This window comes from Kogia breviceps, chromosome 15 (genome assembly GCF_026419965.1).
Source record: "Kogia breviceps isolate mKogBre1 chromosome 15, mKogBre1 haplotype 1, whole genome shotgun sequence".
In the NCBI taxonomy this organism is placed as follows: Eukaryota; Metazoa; Chordata; class Mammalia; order Artiodactyla; family Physeteridae; genus Kogia; species Kogia breviceps.
Genome location: NC_081324.1, coordinates 24016609 through 24038115, shown reverse-complemented (window position 1 = coordinate 24038115; position 21507 = coordinate 24016609). Strand labels below are relative to the sequence as shown.

The window sequence follows — 21507 nt, the reverse complement described above, 5'->3', positions numbered from 1 at the left end:
TTTCTACAATCAATTCATTAAAAAAAATCTCTGTGGCTTCCCTTTGTGATGCTACTGACTGATAAGTTCCTTAAGGCCTATGGCCAGGTCTCCCAGCATCAGGCAAGTTCCATGAAGCTTTCTATGTTGCTTTATCTCTTGTGAGTGCTCTGTAAGCAATAATGATGATGCTACAATAAGAGAAATGTCATGCTGAGTTACTCAATGAGAAGAAATAAAGCAGTGAGGATGGCAATAAATAGAGACAAAAAGAATCACAGGGTACAGTTAGGAAGAGATCTGAGTAGTCACCTCCATTATATTTCTGGAATCAGTTCTAGAGCATTTCTGTTAGATGCAGACCTCACCTCTGTTGTATTTGAATCTCCAGTGGGAAAAATAGAGTACTTTTCTATTACATCTGGTATCTAACAAGAAGTCCTTTTTGGTGTAGGATTTTCATATGTTACTAGAAAAAAAAGCAAGTTAACACTGGGCATCACTATTCCAGTTATCTTTAATCTGCCACAGTCACCACCAACAGAGCACTCCTCCCTCGGAACATTCATTCCTCTAAACAGAAAGGTAATAAGGCTCTATTAATAAACAAAACCCTGTGAAACTCTTTCTCAAAAGTTGAGAAAAATAGATACGATTTAATAGTATGTTCTATTAAATCCATATTAAATCTAAGGCCATAATTAAATCAGAAATAGAATATTCTTATGTTCAGATAAATTTTGGCCAGGAAGGATATATGGAAAAGTCCATCTTACCTTCCATTCCTGAACAATGATAATCATATATGAATGAATATAATCATGGATGATAATATCCATCATTTACTGAAAACCTACTATGATCAATGTATTAAGTCAAGAACATTATATGTATAATCACTAATATTCAATCCAACTTAAAAAGTAGGTATTAACATCCTTATTTTGTAGATGAGATAACCAAAGCTCAGACAGCTACAATAACTCCCCTAAGGTCATTAAGTAAATATTTACTAACCAAAGTAGCATATCAAGTAAGTGCTAAAACTTAAGTTAACTCAAGTCTGTCTAACTTGCACAGTAAGCTTATTCCATTACACCACAGCACACTGAAAAGAGAATTTTTAACAGGCTTCCTGGGTAATAAGCTGAAGTTTTCACTGATGGGAGAATGAAAGATATATTTTCCTACTGCAGGTGGTAGAAGCAGTAGTGGTGGTAATAATGGCCACTAATATTTACATAATACATATTTAGTTATATGCCACATATTGCGCTAAGTGCTTTCTATGCATTATCTCATTTAATTGGTACAACAATCCCATGGGCAAGGTATTATTGTTTTTATTTAACACATGAGGAAACCAAAGATCAGACAGGTTTGGGTCAAGGTCACATGAAGGTTAACTGCAGTTTTTTCAGATTCCAAAGCTCATATTCTTTAACTTATTTCTTAATTTAAAAAATGTTTTTCCCCATCTTTATTGGAGTTTAATTGCTTTACAATGTTGTGTTAGTTTCTGCTGTATAACAAAGTGAATCAGCTATATGTATACACATATCCCCATATCCCCTCCCTCTTGAGCCTCCCTCCTACCCTCCCTATCCCACCCCTCTAGGTGGTCACAAAGTCCAGAGCTGATCTCCCTGTGCTATGTGGCTGCTTCCCACTAGCTATATATTTTACACTTGGTAGTGTATATATGTCCATGTCACTCTCTCACTTCGTCCCAGCTTACCCTTCCCCGCCTGTATCCTCAAGTCCATCCTCTACATCTGTATCTTTATTCCAAAGATCAGAGGGGTTTAGGTCAAGGTCACAGGCAGGTTAAATGTAGTTTTTTTCAGAATCCAAAGCTCATATTCTTTAACTTAAAAAAACTGCGGTAAAATACACATAATATAAAATTTACCATCCTAACCATTTTTCTACCATGTCAGTAAGTGTTAAGTATACTCACACTGTTGTGCAACCTCTTTAACTTTTTTAATTGGAAAATTTCAAATATATACAGCACAAAGATAGGACAGTATAATGAACCTCCATTTACCTTTTACCCAGCTCCAACAATTATCAACTCAGGACCAATCTTGTTTCTTTATACTCACTCACTTCCTCCCCTCAAGTGTCATTTTGAAGCAAACCCCAGATATACCTTTATTAATATATTGGTAAGTATCTCCAAAAGATAAAGATTCTTCTTTTAAAACTGTAACCATGATGCCATTCTCACACATAAAAAGTTAATGGTAATCTGTGAAAATTATCAAATATCCAGTCAGTCCTCAACTTTCTAATTAGGCAAAAAAATGGTTTTTGTTCTTATTTTTAAGACAGCTTGTGAGAATGAGGATCCAAATAAAGTCTTTATGGTGCAACTGGACTTTATTAAAGGGTGTTTCTCTTTCTCTCCTTTTTCACTGCAATTTATTAGTTGAATAAACCAGGTTATTTGTCCTATATAATTTCTTGCCATCTGGATTTTGGTGGTGGTATTTCATGTTTCTCTCTTCTAGATATTTCCAGTAAATTGGTAGGTGAATCTAAAGGCCTGATCAGACTAGTTTTTTTTGTTTTTGTTTTTGTTTTTGTTTTTAAAACAAGACTCCTTCATGAATGGTGGTGTGTTTTACATCAGGAGGCACATATTGTCTGGTTCTCTTTTTGTAAGTGAGAGGCTATTCATGTCCACTGCTTGGCTCTACTAATTTATTAAGGTTAATTAAATGGTGATATTCTAATTATATCATTCCCTTTTCAGTTATCAGCTATAACATATCTCTAAATAGGAACTTTCTCATAATTATGGTTTGGTTACCATCCTATATGAAACGCAGGATAAATTCCTTGTTCCTTTCAGTGGAAACCTGGTTGCTAGCAATGTTCAATGCTGTGCTACTGGGCGGGTCACTGTTTCTATGAGTTCAAAGGACAGAAGTAGAATGACTAGACATAGCTACAGATATTCAAAAACAAAAACCAGAGTCCATACAGAGTCTTCCTATTCAAACTAAGAACAAAGAGTTTTTATTCAATCTCTTCTATTTTATATCTGCATATACTGCTCCCACGCCAAGAATCCAGGTTCCCAAGGCACCGGGGAAAACAAAATTAGAATATTGTACAATTACTCATTTGCTTTATCTTACATTAAAAGCCCATGTCATGAAATAACAATACCAAGGTGGCTACACAAATGTGATTAGTAAAAACAGTTTAATTGTTTTTTTCAGTTGTGTCTTAAGGTACAACCTCCTAGGGATAAAGAGTTATTTGGATGTTTGGTTATACCACCTACTGGATATATATTTAGGTTTATTTCAGTTTTTTTAAATTTTAGAGACTGTTCTTTTAAACTGTTTTATAAGCATGTTATATATATAATCACTAATATTCAATCCAACTCTACTGAAGGAACTTTTTCTTAGGAACTATTTATGTAGTTCTTAAGTTAAATCTAAAATCAAGAATTACTCAAAATCTAGCTTTATCCTTCTCAGTCACTTCCATCCTATTCTTTTTTTTTGTGGTACGCGGGCCTCTCACTGTTGTAGCCTCTCCCGTGGCGGAGCATAGGCTCCGGACGCGCAGGCTCAGCGGCCATGGCTCACGGGCCCAGCCGCTCCGCGGCATGTGGGATCTTCCTGGACCGGGACACGAACCCGTGTCCCCCGCATCGGCAGGCGGACTCTCAACCACTGCCCCACCAGGGGAGCCCTCATCCTATTCTTCTACTCTCCTTATAGGTAACAATTAAAAAAAATTTTTTTTTAATAGTTTGTCCGTCCATTGTTTTTGTTTTCAAATAAAAATAGATACAAATGGATATCACCAACCTATCCTGAGGATGATTATGTGGCAACTTATAGAACTTCATACAGAAATACTTTTCATTCATTTTAATAGATGGATAGTACTCTGCTGTGTGAATGTACCAAAATTCATTCAACCGGTTCTTATGAATGAAGTTTTAGACTGAAGATCAATTTGCTTGGTTTCAATCCTCTCACATATAACTTTATGTTATTTATATATATATATATATGTCTTTTATATAACTAGCCTTCCCATATGTGACTAACTATATAATTCCCGTCTTCTTATTTTTTTGTTATTTTCTATTGGTTTGCTGCTGTAAACAATATCAAACCAGCTAATTACCGCTTCTTCTTTCTCCCACTTCTCTCCCAGCATCTGACCTGAAATCATATCCTTTAACTCCCACTTAACCATCAAGCAATCAGCAGTTTATTCTACTTTTTTACATGTTCTCACCATTTCCCTTCTCCATATTTTAATAGTTGTGATGTATCTTCATTGCCAGAGACACAGCCTTTACATACTACACCACACTCTCTCCTTTTTTCCTTTTTTTTTTTTTTTTTTTTTTTTTTTTTTCGGTACGCGGGCCTCTCACTGTTGTGGCCTCTCACCTGTGGCGGAGCACAGGCTCCGGATGCTCAGGCCTAGCGGCCATGGCTCATGGGCTCAGCCGCTCCGCGGCATGTGGGATCTTCCCAGACCAGGGCACGAACCCGCATCCCCTGCCTCGGCAGGCAGACTCTCAACCACTGCACCACCAGGGAAGCCCCACACTCTCTCCTTTGTGAATATTGTTTCATGCTAGTTCTACAAGTAAAAATATAGATAATGCTTATCACCAGTCTTTATGCTTGTATCTCTCCAGTCACTGTGGTTGTCTAAAGTTCTTTCTCTAGTACAGGGGCTGGCAAACTATGAATCATGGGCCAAATGAGATTTGTGGCCTGTCCCAATATGGCCTTTGAGCTAAGAATGGTTTTTGTATTTTTAAAGGGTTGTAAACAAAACAAAACACCCCACACAAAGATATGTGACAAAGATAGCGATGTAGCCTACAAAGTCTAAAATATTTACTGTCTGGCTCTTTATAGAAAACCTTTGCTGACCACTACCCTAGTAGAGCCCTCAGGAAGGGAACAATGTTCTCAGAGTTCCTAGATTTCATAAGATTGTGTTTCTTATACTTGCAAGTCAGTTTGGTGGGATATAAAATCCTTGGCTCACATTTGCTTTCCTTGAGTATCTTAAAAATGTTATTCCATTGTATTGTGGCATAAAACACTGCCCAAAAGTCTGTTGACAATTTTATTTTCTTCCCTTAAAAGTGACCTGGTCTTTGTGCCTGAATACCCCTCAAATTTTTTTCTCTCTAGCTTTGTAACTCTGTAGTTTCACTGGAGTATGTGTCGGTATTTGTTGTCCTAGGTTGACTTTCCAAGGCGTACAGTGTATGCTCTTTCAACATGTAGTTTCAAATCTTTTTCCTTCATAATTTTAGGAAAGTTTCCTTGAAGTATTTTTTTTCTCTTGGGGGGATTCCTATTTTATATATGTATTTTATAAATACTATAGGATTTCTCCCTATACTATTTAGTCACTTTCTCTCAAATCCTTTTTCTTTCATTTCTTTTTGCTTTTAAGCTTTTCCTCCTTTTTACTTTCTATTTTTCTTAAGGCATTATATCTATTTATTTACTAAATACTTTCTCTTTATGGATAATCTACACATCCCAAATAATTTTTTATTTCTAATTTTATTTAGAAATAAAATTTGTCCATTTGAGTTTTTGTAATTCTGATTTGTTGTTCCGTTATATCCTGTATCATTTTTAGTTTCTTTTAGTTGTTTTGAAAAGTTATTTAACAGTTCTCATCTATTTTATTTTATTTTTTTAATTTTTGGCAATGAACAAGCACTGATATATTTGTTTTAAAAAATAAAAGTTTTCTTTTAGTCACGTTAATATCAAGACAGACAACTAGTTGTTAGCTATGCAATTCTAGACAATTTAGTTACATTCTCTGAACCATTGTTACTTCAAATGATTAAAAAAAATTATTTTAACATCTTTATTGGAGTATAATTGCTTTACAATGGTGTGTTAGTTTCTCCTTTATAACAAAGTAAATCAGCTATACATATACATATATCCCCATATCTCTTCCCTCTTGCTTCTCCCTCCCTCCCACCCTCCCTATCCCATCCCTCTAGGTGGTCACAAAGCACGGAGCTGATCTCCCTTTGCTTTGCGGCTGCTTCGCTATCGGCTTTACATTTGGTAGTGTATATATGGCCATGCCACTCTCTCACTTCGTCCCAGCTTACCCTTCCCCCTCCCCATATCCTCAAGTCCATGCTCTAGTAGGTCTGCGTCTTTATTCCCATCCTGCCCCTAGGTTATTCCTCACCCTCTTTTTTTTTTCTTCTTAGATTCCATATATATGTGTTAGCATACAGTATTTTTCTCCTTCTGACTTACTTCACTCTGTATGACAGACTCTAGGTCCATCCCACTACAAATGACTCAATTTCGTTTATTTATGGCTGAGTAATATTCCATTATATATATGTGCCACATCTTCTTTATCCATTCATCTGTTGATGGACACATGTATTTTAAAAGCATGGGTATATATCATGCTTTTATTTACAAGACATATTATGCTCCTTATTCTCTTTTTTCTTCTCTCTTTGCACTGAATTTGACTGAGCTTTCTCTCTTCTCTCACTTTTTTTTTTTTTTTTTTTGGCCACGTGGCACGTGGGACTTAAGTTCCCCGACCAGGGATTGAACCCATGCCCCCTGCATTGGAAGCGTGGAGTCTTAACACTGGACCGCCAGGGAAGTCCCTCTTTCCCTCATTTTAAATGAAGTTAGTTTTCCCGACATTTTTCTCATGGAGGGTAGGTCAAGGTAGCACTCTCTAGTTTCAAGACCACCTTTTCTTTGTTTATGTGAAGTGTTCATAAACATGGTCATGCGCTTTCTGGAATCTCCTGGCTCTCTTCTCCAACCCTACATTTATCTGAAACTTTCTTTTTTCTTTGCTTATTGTCCCTGACCTTCTCTGGCGGCTCCAATTCTAGCAGCTTCACATCAGTGTGGGGCTTGGTCCTAGGAGAGAGCTTCAGCGATTTAGTTTAATTTCTTTTTTAAAGATTTAATTTTTTATTTATTTTTGGCTGCATTGGGTCTTTGCTGGTGCATGCGGGCTTTCTCTAGTTATGGCGAGCGGAGGCTACTCTTCATTGCTGTGCGCAGGCTTCTCTTGTTGCGGAGCACGGGCTCTAGGCACACAGGCTTCAGTAGTTATGGTTCGTGGGCTCTAGAGTGCAAGCTCAGTAGTTGTGGCACACGGGCTTAGTTGCTCCGCGGCATGTGGGATCTTCCCGGATCAGGGCTTGAACCCGTGTCCCTTGCATTGTTCACAGGTGGATTCTTAACGACTGCACCACCGGGGAAGCCCCTTCAGATCTTACAGCACACCCCTGACAATCGACTCTGAGTTAGGGTATGCAAAACCCCTACTACTTTCAGGTGCTTTTCTCAAACTGGCCTGTGGACTTTCCAGTGAATCCCTTTTGGCTACTTCTCAGATCCCTTGGAGGTCTCATTCCTTCTAGTTGCTTTCACACATACTGCAAGGATCTTGTAGCTCTTGGTAGTTTGTACCTACCCTCTGGTATTTTGGGTTTCATGTGGCTACCCTGTCACATAGTTTTGCTGTAAATGTTGTGTTTGTTGATGCATTCTCTTTGTTTTCATGGGGAAATTTCAAGAAAATGAAAAAACTATGAAGCTGGGTTTATGTTCTAAGAATTCTCCTCACAAAGCTTATATGCCTAACCATCATATATACTGACTCTTAATTAAGGCCCTTCCACTTTGTAAGACTCAGAATAAAACCACTCAAAACTTTTATGACGTCTTCTCAGAGGAGACTTTTATTTGTAGCATTCTCGTCTATAACTATGTACATCACTCTGTGACATCTACAAATGGCTGTCTCAAATCCTTAAAGAAAGGTCTGCACCATCATTCTATATTTCCTATTGAGTCTCGCCATACACCCAGGCCCACTACTATTGTGTAACTCCAGGGTACACCATGCACCCTGTATTCTAGGATATGTTTCAGGGGACACGGTTCACACAGAATACAAAGAGAGTGGAGTCCTCTATAATTGCTGTGCATTGCAGCAATACAAATCCCTTTCTATATAACCAGAGAATGCCAATCACATTGGAAAAGGAAATCACACACGAAAAATCTACTTTAAGATACACTTTAAAGGCAAGGAAATCAAGGGTCAGAATGGCAAAATAAGTTGCCCAAACCCACAGCAAATTAAAGGTAAACAAAACAAAACAAAACCCCAGAAATAGGTCTTCTAATTTTCAGGCTCTTGCTCTATCCAAAACGTTTCTGGATCACCCGTCGATACGCATCTGTTCAAGATGATTATAAATACGGTCCAGATAATCTCCTTCCCGGCCACTATACCCTGTCAGGGCTCATGGAGGCTCCTGTCTCAAGCCCTCTGCACTCCCTGTTCCATCTTCCTAGAACACACTGACCTCTGCATGACTCACTGCTTCTCCTTTCCTTAGGTTTTACTCAAATGTCACCTTCTCAATGAGGCATACCGTCCACTAACCACCCGTTACACTGCTACCTTCCCATGGCCTGTGCTCCCAAACCCTTCATTCTGCTCTATTTTCCCATGGGAACTTCTTACATTTCATTTACTCGTTCATTCCTTTGCCCATGCATACAATCATTATACATCTCTCTTCATTAGAATGTAGGCTTCATGAGGGCAGAGATTTTTATCTCTACTGATGTCTTAAAGGGCAGAGAAAAGTGCCTGAGAAGACAGCAGTTGCTCACTACTTGCTGGATGAAAGAATAGGGAATTTCAAGTACCATATGGAGTTTTTTTTTTTTAATGCATGTACTACTCTTTTGTAACTGATATTACTGTTAACCTGGATGATATTAGTAATCATATGAGAATTCACAATGGGTATGGGGAATTTAGGACTTGGAATTGGTTAATGAGCTAAAGCACTTCTAATAATGAAACAAAAGTTACTCTAATTGGAATTCACTGACCAGTATGATACATAAGAGATAACTTTATGAGAGAGTTAATACTGATTATTAAAGGCTCAGTACTTTTTAGGCTTAGAATATGACCCTAAAAAGGATAAGTCATTAATTCGTTCGCTAAGTTGATCAATTAACATTGTACATTCAGGAAAAAAAGATATGTTTCAGGCTTCCCTGGTGGCGCAGTGGTTAAGAGCTCCGTCTACCAATGCAGGAGACACGGGTTCAACCCCTGGTCCGGGCAGATGCCACATGCCGCGGGGCAACTAAGCCCGTGCACCACGACCACTGAGTCTGTGCCCTAGAGCCTTCGAGCCACAGCTACTGAAGCCCACGCGCCTAAAGCCCGTGCTCCGCAACAACAGAAGCCACTGCAATGAGAAACCGCGCATAGCAACGAAGACCCAACGCAGCCATAAATAAATAAATGATTAAAAAAAAAAAAAAAAAAGATATGTTTCAGAGTAACACAATATTCTCCTTATGACCTCAGTCAAAATACAAATTTGAGATCACAGAAGATACCAGGTGAGAGATAAGACTCAAATGCATAAAAATAATTAACCATGCCTGCCCTATTTATAATCAAACATGCTAAGTAACCTTATTTCTGTGGTACCAAGTACACTTAAGAACTGAAACTTAGTTCTTATATGTCAACCATCAAAAACAAATACTATGTTGTGTTAACAAATTAAGAAAACCAATACACTCCAATCAGGAAGAGCCTCTAACAACTGTCAAAGCACAAATTAACTTGTCTTCTGTTTCCCAAAGCATACTGCTTCTCAGGACTGAGATCTCCAAATTCACATCTCAGAAACTCACGTAATTTATAAATAAGCTAAGAAACAATTTAGGCTTAACTTTATCTGGTGTTAATTGAGTCTTCCAATAAAACCTGAAGCCTAGATAAACTCTACTGCTTTCATGTTCATTTTTGCATTTACAAGGTAATCCCCAAATACTCTTGTAAGATTTCTTAAGAATTTTTCAGAAAGCCATGAAATTTCCAAGAAAATAGGCAAAGCTGAATTCTCAAATACAATTTGTTTTCAGAAATTAAATCCACTATGGAAAGAGTTGAATTTCCACTCGTACAATGAGTAAGATTACTAGTTTTTTGGGGTCTTATTTGGAGAAACTATAATAAAGTGCCATTTATAAAATATTTGCAGCTTTGACTATAATCAACTGTAATAATAAGATACCAGCTCAAAAAAATTCTTTTCATTTAAACCTCTTTTGTAATACTGCTTTTTAATAACCCTCATAATAGCCGAATTAAAGGACCCCAACAGAAATCATTCATCCCACATAAAACAAACATTGCCTTTTCTTCTTAGCTTTGTTTTACAAGCTACATTATTTCCAGATGACGCTTGAGGGGGACTATGGTTTCAAGAATTAGATGCTTAAATAGACAGCTGCTTTCTATTTGCCATGTAAATCAAGTATATATCAAAGAAAATTCCAAATAGTAGACTTCTTTTCTTCCTATTAGGAACTATGAACTCAGGCAGAAAGGGAGAAAGAGAGAGAAAAACAATCAAAATTCGAGCAAACAAAATTAAAATAATGATTTATTTTAACATCTTTATTGGAGTTATTTTAACATCTTTATTGGAGTATAATTGCTTTATAATGGTGTTAGTTTCTGCTTTACAACAAAGTGAATCAGCTATACATATACATATATCCCCATACCTCCTCCCTCTTGCGTCTCCTTCCCACCCTCCCTATCCCACCCCTCTATGTGGTCACAAAGCACCGAGCTGATCTCCCTGTGCTATGTGGCTGCTTCCCACTAGCTATCTATTTTACATTTCGTAGTGTATAGGATGTGTTTGCACTGAAATCTGGTAATGATTAATTAACCTTCTAAGAGAAGTTTAAATAATACAGAGAACCCATGCATATTAAATTCAGTAGCAATGTGTGATAAATTTGTAAAAACCAGTGATCACAGTTTCTTTTTTTTCCCCCTTCCCATTGTAGTGAAAATATTCTTACCTGCTGCTCTACAGAGCTAATATAATAACAGCTTTTCCTAAGATTCTTCAAACTTGCTTTGTTATTTAAGAAATCACTATGATTTCTTAAATTATCACACATTACTACTGAATTTAATATGCATGGGTTTTCTGTATTCTTTAAACTTCTCTTAGAAGGTTAATTAATCATTGCCAGATTTCAATGAAAACACATCCTATTTCCTTTTAGAAGGAACTTAAAGTTATTTAAGTATTTTTAATGATAATTTTTAAAAATCCTTAAAAAGAATATTCTACCATATTCCATAAGTAGGGACAGGACAAATTTCCTCTCTAGGAATAAAGAAAGGGCAATATTCTTTACCTCAATTCAGGTGTGCTTTTTAAGAATGAAGAAACTTTTCTTTTTCCAACAAGAGGAGATCCCTCCAACTAAAATTGTCCTTAGAAGCATTCTCAGAACATTTCCGGAACCCCTAGTTCAGAAATGCATCCAAAGTCAAGTTATAACACAACCAAGAAAATCAGTCTGATTATGTTAAAGTCAGGCCTGGTTTTTAATTAGGAAGAAAAGTGGCTGTGATAGGGTATGGAGCTTGCTCACTTGTTAGAGGCCTCATTTATTTGATTTTTAAAATCAATTGTTCTAAAGAAGAAACCTCCTGGGACCTAATCAGTGTGGGGCTTGGAATCTGTTAATACTTAAGTTCAAAGCAGTTGTTTCTAAGGATGTTCACAAGATTTGCAACCTCATTCACAAGATCCGGCTCTGTTTTTTTACATTGGTTTTGACATTAGGAAAGTAACTATCAATATAAAGATCTTGATTCAAATTTCATGATCCTCCTTGGAGAAATGGTTGATTTTAGGGCTGGAGCAGGGTAAATACAAGATGAGTTGGAGCATCTTGAAGGTCACACACACACACAAAAAAAATTAAATTAAAAAAAAAAAGGTTGACGCATATTTAAAGGGCAGAGGATACAGCGTGAAAGAGCTCCCAGTGCCTAAAGCTGGAACCACCTGAGTAACAAAATAACAACAGTTCTGGATGATAAGAAGAAAATTTGTATCCAGGAGTCCATACTGATAGAAATAAACAACTGCATAGATAAATACATCAGGGTGAGGTGACAACTCTTCCTTGAAGAAGAATTCTAATAATAAATTCAGAAGGAATGAGACAAACAGAAAATCACTAATAAATCAGTAAAATACTGCTGAAGCCAGATGAATCAATAGATGCTAAAATTTGTGGGAAAATGTATAGGAAGAAACAGGATATCGGCATCATCTCAAAGTATCTCCCCCATATACTGTTCCGCTATATTGGAAATATTTAATAATCTAATAGAGTATTTCCAATATAGTGGAAATAACTACTATATAAAACATACAGGAATTTCAAAGGGAAAATCAGCAAGTTTACGGTGAAGAATCCGGACAGACATCATCCCAGTGAAGTGATCAATACCAATAATACACACCAACACCATGTATTCTCTGAAATGATGTACTGAGAAGGGCATAATCACTTCTGTAATATCCTTCCCAATAATTCATAACATCAATCTAATCATGAGAAAATGCCAGACAAACCCAAATTGAGGGACATCTTACAAAATAACTGATTAGTACTCTTCCAAGCTGTCAAGGTCATGAAATCCAAAGAAAGACTAAGGAGACGTGACAACAAAATGCAATGTGGGATCATCCTGGATTGGATACTAGAAAAGAGTAAGGGCATTAGTGTTAAAACTGGTAAAATTCAAATGAAATTTGTGTTTTAGTTAACAGTATTGTACCAAGGTTAATAGTTTTGAAAAATGTTCTATGGTTATGTAAGATATTTACAAAAGGGAAAGCTGGTGAAGGATATATGGAAATTCTTGAAAACTCTTTGTAAGTCTAAAATTATCTGAAAATAATAAAGAAGAGAAGGCAGGACTGAGGGAGAGAATAAAAAAAGGGAAGGAAGGGAGGGAGGGAGGGGAAAATAAGTCATACACTTCACAAAAATGTAAAGATCTATAACTATAAAGAATAGTATAAGGCAAAAAGTGTAAGTTCTATTTTCCCTTCCCTTCAGTCTGACTCCCTACGGGTAACCCCTATTTAAGAGTTTCTTATGAATTATTCCAGAAAAATTAAATGCATATTTTCAAACATACATGTACATATAACCTACATACTATAAAGTGTGGTTTCCTGTTTGTTTCTACTGATTTAAGTGTTATGGATATCTTTTCAGATAAACCTATATGGACTGAGTTGGTTAAAAAAAATGTCCGCAGAATACTGCATTGGATAGATTTAAACTTTAATCAGTCCCCTATTGATAGATTTTGCTTGTTTCCATTATTTTGCTCTTAAGCCAGGCTGAAAAATACACATATCTTTTTGTAATTGCATATCTAATTGACTTTAGCAGTTTCTAAAGTCAAGACACTACTCAAGAAACAATTTCCCTAATTGAAAATATTAATTTTCTCAAAGTATAAAATTTATTTTTCTAACATTCACCCTCATGCCGTAACGCCAGCCAAGCTGATATCTATCTATATGCTATTACGTTCAACAAATAGTTCTTTTTTTCTTTTTCCTAGTGCTCCAAGTACTACTTTTTTTTTAATGGCTTCACTGAGATAACATTCACACACCACATGTACTTTGTCAATTTAAAATGTACAATTCAATGGTTTTCTGTACATTCAGAATTGTGCAACCATCACCACAATCTAATTTTCAAACACTTTTATCATCCCCAAAAGAGACCATGTACTGTCAGCAATCACTCACCATCCTACATCACATCGTGTTTTTTTTTTCAAATAAATATACAGTTGTACCTCCATACTGTCAGGTGTTACTTCTGTGGATTTAACCAACCTTGGATAGAAATTTCTATCTGTGGTTGGGTGAATCCTCAGATTCAGAATCTGAAGATATGGAGGGCCGATTGTACTATACCACTTTATATAAGGGACATGAGCATCCTTGGATTTTGGTATATGTGGGGGTTCCTAGAATCAATCCCCCTCAGATACCAAGGGACAACTGTATACTACGTTTTTTCCTATACATGCATACTTACGATAAAGTTTAATTCATGAATTATGTACAGTAAGAGAATATCCAAATTTGCTAGCACCACTACTCTTATGCTTTGGGGTCATTAAGTAAAATAAGGGTTACTTGAACACAAGCACTGCAATACTGCAACAATCGTCTGATAACCCAGATGGCTACTACGTGACTAATGGTCAGGATATGCTGGACAAAGGGATGATTCATGTCCCAGGCAGGACAGAACTGCATGTCGAGAGATTTCATCAGACTACTTAGAATGGTGTGAAATTTCAAACTATGAATTGTTTATTTCTGGAATTCTCCATTTAATATTTTTGGACTGCTGTTGACCGTAGGTAAATGAAATCTCAGAAAGCAAAACCGTGGCTAAAGGGGGAGTTGACTGTACATGCTTTTAGCAAGTTGATGATAAACTCTTAGTTACTGTTTATACTTCTGCTGATTCTTCTGATCTGGCTCCTTACTCTTTGGCCAGGGTCTTTTTGGCTTGTGCCTTTGCATTTAACGTTTGGAATGAGATGGGAAAGCTGGTCCTATGAAAAGGTTCAAAAATTCTTTGATGATCATGGGGCAATAAATTTTGGTTCCTTATCATTCCACCTAGAATAAAAGTTAGATTCCTCTCATCTCAACTAGTTGCTAAGATAATTGTTAGAAATTAGGGAAAAAATGCTTACATGACATGTGACAACAGTCATAGTTAAAAGCCACGGTTATATTTAAAAAGCAGCTATAACTCACTTATTATTTTTGCTTCATTGTCTCTATTCAGGTTCTGTTTCATATGACCAAAGTTGTTTTAGAGGTTTATTCTTATTTAAAAAAAACTGTTGGGGGGCTTCCCTGGTGGCACAGTGGTTGAGAGTCCGTCTGCTGACACAGGGGACACGGGTTCATACCCTGGTCCGGGAAGATCCCACATGCCATGGAGCGGCTAGGCCCGTGAGCCATGGCCGCTGAGCCTGTGCGTCCGGAGCCTGTGCTCCGCAACGGGAGAGGCCACAACGGTGAGAGGCCCGCGTACCGGAAAAAAAAAAAAAAAAAAAAAAGTGTTGGGACTTGCCTGGTGGCGCAGTGGTTAAGAATCTGCCTGCCAATGCAGGAGACATGGGTTCAAGCCCTGGTCCGGGAAGATCCCACATGCCGCAGAGCAACTAAGCCCATGAGCCGCAGCTACTGAGCCCGCGAGCCACAACTACTGAAGCCCACGTGCCTAGAGCCCATGCTCCACAACGAGAAGCCACCGCAATGAGAAGCCCACACACCACAACGAAGAGTAGCCCCCGCTCACCCCAACTAAAGAATGCCCGCAAGCAGCAACGAAGACCCAATGAAGCCAAAGATAAATAAATCTATTTTTTTAAAAAGTGCTGAAAGATTCTTCTTTAACAATTCTCTCATGTCTCTTTAGTCACTGAATTAAACTTTATGAAACCCTGATATAAAGACACCAAAACTCAGCAAAGTCAACTGAACTTCACTAGCTTTCCTAGACAACTTTATCACTCTCTGACCAGCTATCACTCTCTGTAGTGAGCATCCTCTCTCCCCATGGAGAACTTTAGTATAATTTTTTGTTTTATTTTCCCTTAAGCAGTCAGGGAATTTTCTCATTCTCTAGAAGCTGGTTTGAAGGCTTCAAGTTTCCCCTGAGATGTTCAGACAAACATGGCTGTAATAAAGTACTAATACTAATGTTTTTGTAACTCGCTATTTGCTTTCTATGTTGTTACTCAATTGACTGGTGAACTATACAGTATAATGAGAATAAACATTTTCTTAATAAACTCAGAAATCTCTAGGTAGACTGAAAGTACTCTATGTACTACAGTGAGAAGAAAAACATATCCTTATTTTTACACAGTTATTCAAACTCTGCTACTATAGCTCTCTCAATCCTGCTGTAGAAAGTATACATCCGGGAATCCACTGCTGCATTAAGACTCTTTCGTTTCCCTGTTACATCTTTTACAAACAAGTTTTCTAAAGCATTAGTCAAGGACACAGAATTTTATGTGGTTGTTGGCAGAGACAATTAACAAGTAAAATTTCTGGGGAAGAAAAAGGGAACATACTGTATTTGCCCAGTTAATGGCCAAATTAAAAGAGAATGATAATGAGAATATGGTTTCAAATGTTCACTCACTTATACGTAGTATTTTTTGAGCAATGGGAATGACCAATAAAACATGAGTTATCACCAAAGAAGAACACAGTGTAGTACTTACTTTGAAGGTTGCTATCGGTGTCTTTAATCACCTTTCAGCTCAGTGGCAGGAGGAGTGATTCACAGTTATCGACACTACTACTGAATCAGTGTTACCCACCTTCTGCCTTAGCTCTGAGGAAAGGCAGCAAAATTCAAGTTCATAAACCCATTTGGAAAATGCTGTGATTTGCAAAGTCTCATACCCACAAATGTTACAATAGGAACTGTCAATGGCAGATTCCAAATGGAATTTTCCTTGTATTTCTAGGAAGTGGATGCCTCAAGAAATTCAGTTTTACTCAGTGAAAACCTCATGCAAGAGGAACAGTCAATGACCTGTAAAGTTCAACAGAATTCATATGTCCATTACGAGTTCGACTGGCAAATACTGTTAAATATGACCTGTTTTCTCAAAGAAATATCAATTTTCTGGCCTCTGATTAAAGGAGAATACTGCTAGGGCAACCTCAGTACTACATACGTTGAACACATTTTTGAGGAATTAACAGGAATACTATATAAATAAAATAATATGTGTATCAAAATGATAAAACACTTACAGATGAACAAAATTCAAGTTCTTAATAAACATAATCCCCACTGCCACTCTGGCCCCAACTGAGGTTTCCAAGGAGCAATTAGAAAGAATTATTTTTCTTAGAACAAGTCATGACAAGGATAGAATTAAGTCAACTATAATGCTCACTTTTTCAAGAAATTGAGAATATTCAACTAGCAGGAAAATCTTAAAAGATACTAATTTTTTTGGTAGGAGAGAAGTACTTTGGAATTTTAAACTTCATAATGGGAAGACAGATCATAACATCTCTCTCACACCCACACTAAATAAATAAATAAAAGAGATGAAAAATAGCACCAGTCAGGTTGTGGCTGCACACAGCTATCTCTGTTTATCAGCGTCTGATATCTGGACTGGGTGCTGTTCCCACAGTCTCATATCAGCACAACCATTTAGAAATGAAACAAACGACAGCAGGAAACAAGCAAAACAACTCTCCGGCTGTCTGGTACACATCACCACCTCAAACTCAGAATATAAAAATTCTCTCCTAAAGTTTCTAAATATCAACTCATTAAGTTGTCCCCAGACGAACAAACAGGGAGGTCCTTATTGGAACTGGATGAACTACCTCTGTGGTTCGTGACATGAAAGTTTTTAGCATCCTCATCTAAGGTACATGTTCCAAAACACAAGAGGTGTCACAGACAGTGGCACAAGCCCTAAAGGAACTCCTAACGAGTTCCCCCTCCTATTATATAATGCTCATCCCTGTGCTGTGTTCTATTCCATCACTATCCCCTGAGGTCTGGTGGTAATAAGCTCTTCATCTTTAAAGAGGAGGGAACAAATGCAACATGTTACTGCTGTTCTCTGCTGACCATGACTCAAGAGATTGAAGCAGCATACTGACCCAAGCAGAGACAACTAGATTCTCTCTCCCAGGATCTGAGAATTAGCACTCTGATCAGTCAGCAAAAGGCATGACACTCACAAGGACATGTTAAGGGTTGGGAGGGAAAGGGGGTGGGGGAGGGGTCGGGGTTGCTATTTCAGTCAGCAAATAGGAAAAACAGGCCTATGGAAAGCAACGACAGGATAAAACTGAAGCAAAAAGAAGCAGATAACAGATACTAAATGCCCCAGAAAGATAGGCATTTTTTTCTAATTTTAAGAATTATCTTTCCTTATGTATGTATGTATGTATGTATGTATGGCTGTGCTGGGTCTTCATTGCTACGCACGGGCTTTCTCTAGTTGTAGTGAGCGGGGGCTACTGTTCCTTGCAGGGCACGGGCTTCTCATTGTAGTGGCTTCTCTTGTTATCAGAGTACAGGCTCTAGGAGCATGGGCTCAGTAGTTGTAGCGCATGGGCTTAGTTGCTCCATGGCATGTGGAATCTTCCCGGACCAGGGCTCGAACCCATGTCCCCTGCATTGGCAGGCGGATTCTTGACCACTGGACTACCAGGGAAGTCCCAAGATAGGCTATTTTGAATGAATCCAATGGCTTTTCCATTTCAGGTTCTCATTCTCTGAAATCCAGGTGTATATCTTCCCCTTGAGTTCAGTGAGAAACCTTCGCACACTTCTTATAAAATCCTTCCTTTTGTTTCTCTGTAATTAGTTTGAGTGGTTTTCTTGACTAATAAGATTTCTAATTATTAACAATCATTGATTTAGGGTTGACTTTCTTCAACTACTTGTTAATAATCATCAAAAATTTTTTCCCTTGATTTGAGATGTCAATCCTTTACCTATTATAGGTTTCTCAGGGAACAAGATCACAGCCAGATCTTGGGAAGATAGGGGTATTGTTATTTTTTAATTTTTAAAAAATTTTTTTATTAAAAAAAATTTTTTTTTGCCGTACGCGGGCCTCTCACTGTGGTGGCCTCTCCCGTTGCGGAGCACAGGCTCCAGACGCGCAGGCTCAGCGGCCATGGCTCACGGGCCCAGTCACCCCACGGCATGTGGGATCTTCCCAGACCGGGGCACGAACCCGTGTCCCCTGCATCGGCAGGCGGACTCTCAACCACTGTGCCACCAGGGAAGCCCAAGGGTATTGTTATTTTTAAATTTAGCAATGAAAGGAAAATTTTTTAATTTACATAGTAAGGTAACTACTTACATAATCTGGTAGAGGAACATCATTGGAACTCAGCGAACCTCTCAAGGACTGTGTGGCTTGTTCCAGAACTTTGTTGTGTTTTTTAGACAGCAAGGAAAACAAGCTGAAAAAAAAAAAAAAAAAAAAAACCCCAATTATATTAAAAGAACTAAGTGTCTCCTTTTCTAGGTTTTATATTGACATTCCACAGAATGTCGATTATTCTAAAAGATTCTTTTTTCGTGCCTGTGTTAACAAGCAGGATTAACAATACTATTGACATAACAAATAATAAAGTGAAAAGAATGTTTAAATTATATGGGTTATAAAATAAAAGTTTGCCAGTTTCAAATTATATTTCAAACAGAGGAGAAATTTTCAGATTACTATCATGGACAGGACAGTGGGCAGATATTAAGAAAACCTGAGATATGGACTGACTTTTATGAGTAACTCATAGTGCAATCTGTTACAAGTTACTTGAGCTTGCTGTATCTCAATTTTCTCATCTTTTTTTGTATCTTACTGCATGGGTTTATTTATTTTATTTTATTTTTAACATCTTTATTGGAGTATCTCATCTTTCAAATAAGTGCACTGGATTATTTCTCTAGCATAATACAGAGTCTATGATTCTATATTATAGCTTTATATTCTTATTCTCAAAAAGAATGGCTTTAAACATATGTATTATAAGAGTTTTACTTCTGGCCAGGATGGATTAACTGGTACTGAATAACTCCCCTGTGTAAACAACTAAAAAAACAGAACAAAATATATAAAATAACTGTTTTCACATGTTGAACATCTGAAATGTTCAAGACCTGCCCCAGTGTCTTCTTGAGCGTTTGGCTAAATGCAAAGAAAAGACCCCCACAAGGTGTGGCAGTAAACAACCATCCAGGAGCCACAAACTGAACAGAGACTTTGGAGATCACAAAAGGCTGGAGGTATGCTGAAGTTCCAACCAGCCAGAGTGGATAAAACTCACTGAACATGAACACTCAGTTGAATTCTCAGAAAGGCCATGCTTTAGGAGTAGGGCTATTCTAGCCCAGAGTAAAGATGATTCTAAGATGCATCTCAACAGACCTAAATGAGCAATTTTCAAAGTATAAAACAAATTTACATTAAATGTAAATGGATTAAACACTCTCATTAAATGACAGAGATTGTCAGACTGGATAAAAAAGCAAAACCCAGAAACATGCTATTTATAAGAAGAACGCTTGTAAATTTAAAAATACAGATAAGTGAACAGTAAAATGATACAAGAGAGATATTGTATAAACACTAATCATAGGAAAGCTGGAGCAGCTATATTAATATTAGACAAAGTAGGCTTAAGGATAAGAATATTATTATCTGAGATAAAGAGAGAAATTTTATAGTGATGAAATGGCAAATTTATCAAGAAGCTATAACAATCCTAAATGTGTATGTAGCTAATAATAGAGCTTCAAATACACATAATTATATGATCCTAATGTTAAAGCTACTATATCTAGTGAATAAAGAATTCTTCCTTTGGCTAGATGACAAGTTAAAAATAAAGACAATTCTGATTCTATGTACTTTTCCATATAAGTATGACCTGTAGTATCTTCTTTAAGGCCCAAAACATTACTCTAGTATTTCTTAGTGGTATCTTTCTAAACAGAATATTGATTTGAATATCAATTTATGAAAATCTCTACTTATTTCAAATGGTTTAAATGGGATAATTACTGAAAACAAGACTACTAAGTATTCTTTCTAGATTAAGTTTTAACATTAAAATGTTAAAAAATGAATGAAAAAAATTCCTTAACACCTATTGGTAATGCTGGATGTGTACAAAGCAAATATAACAAAGCCAAGAATATTCTCTAAATCTATACTCAAATACAGCAGGAAAATAAGTGAAATAATTACTAAGTGAATAAGTGTGAAATCATATGATACTGATCAAGCATATGTTGATAAGAGAGACTTCTTTGAAATGGAATAGTTCAGCAAAGTTTCATGAAGGGGTTAGACTTTATGAAGAAGGAAAAAGATTTGTGCAAGAGAAGAGAGAAGGCATTTCCAAACAGAAGGCAAAGCACAGAGGCAAAACAGGGGACGGTGAGAAGAGTGAAGTGGAAGTGCTAATGTAAAGAAGTAGGAAAAAAGACTCAATCTGTAAGGGTATGTACATTCTTTTCAATCATTTTACTTTTCTGGGTCTTCTCTATTTGAGGTTTAGTTTTGCCTGTTTTTTCTTTTTTAAGGTTAAAAGTAAACATCACACTTTTTCCTCACATCCATACCCATGACCCATTGGTAACAAATGTTAGCAGTTTATTGTCTATGATTCCAACAATATTATATGCATCAAGGCATGTATATGAATGAATACTGTACATATACATCCATGTTTCTTTCCCACAAAATAGGTACTGCTCTGTACCTTGCACTTTTTCCACTTAACAATATAATCCTTGATTTGTTCAATAAACATATATTGAGTGCCAGTTAACTGATATCCAAGCATACGGATATACCTTAATTTAACTAGTCCATTAGAAATGAATCATTGCAATGTTTCCAGTTTTTTGTATTATAAATAGCACTGCAATGAACACCCTTGTACATAATTTTTAGTATACCTGAGGCGAGACTGACTATAGATAAAGTAAAACTGCTGAG

At 37.0% G+C, this 21507-nt stretch overlaps 1 protein-coding gene across 6 annotated transcripts in view; it reads right to left on the bottom strand.

The window, feature by feature from the left end:
* Positions 1–21507, bottom strand: part of DYM (dymeclin) — a 383872-nt gene that overhangs the window by 106042 nt on the left and 256323 nt on the right. For all 6 annotated transcript variants that reach the window (XM_059039793.2, XM_059039792.2, XM_067015750.1 and 3 more), the window contains one exon: positions 18859–18961. In XM_059039793.2, coding sequence (XP_058895776.1) covers positions 18859–18961 — 103 coding nt within the window. The remainder of the gene's footprint in view (positions 1–18858; positions 18962–21507) is intronic.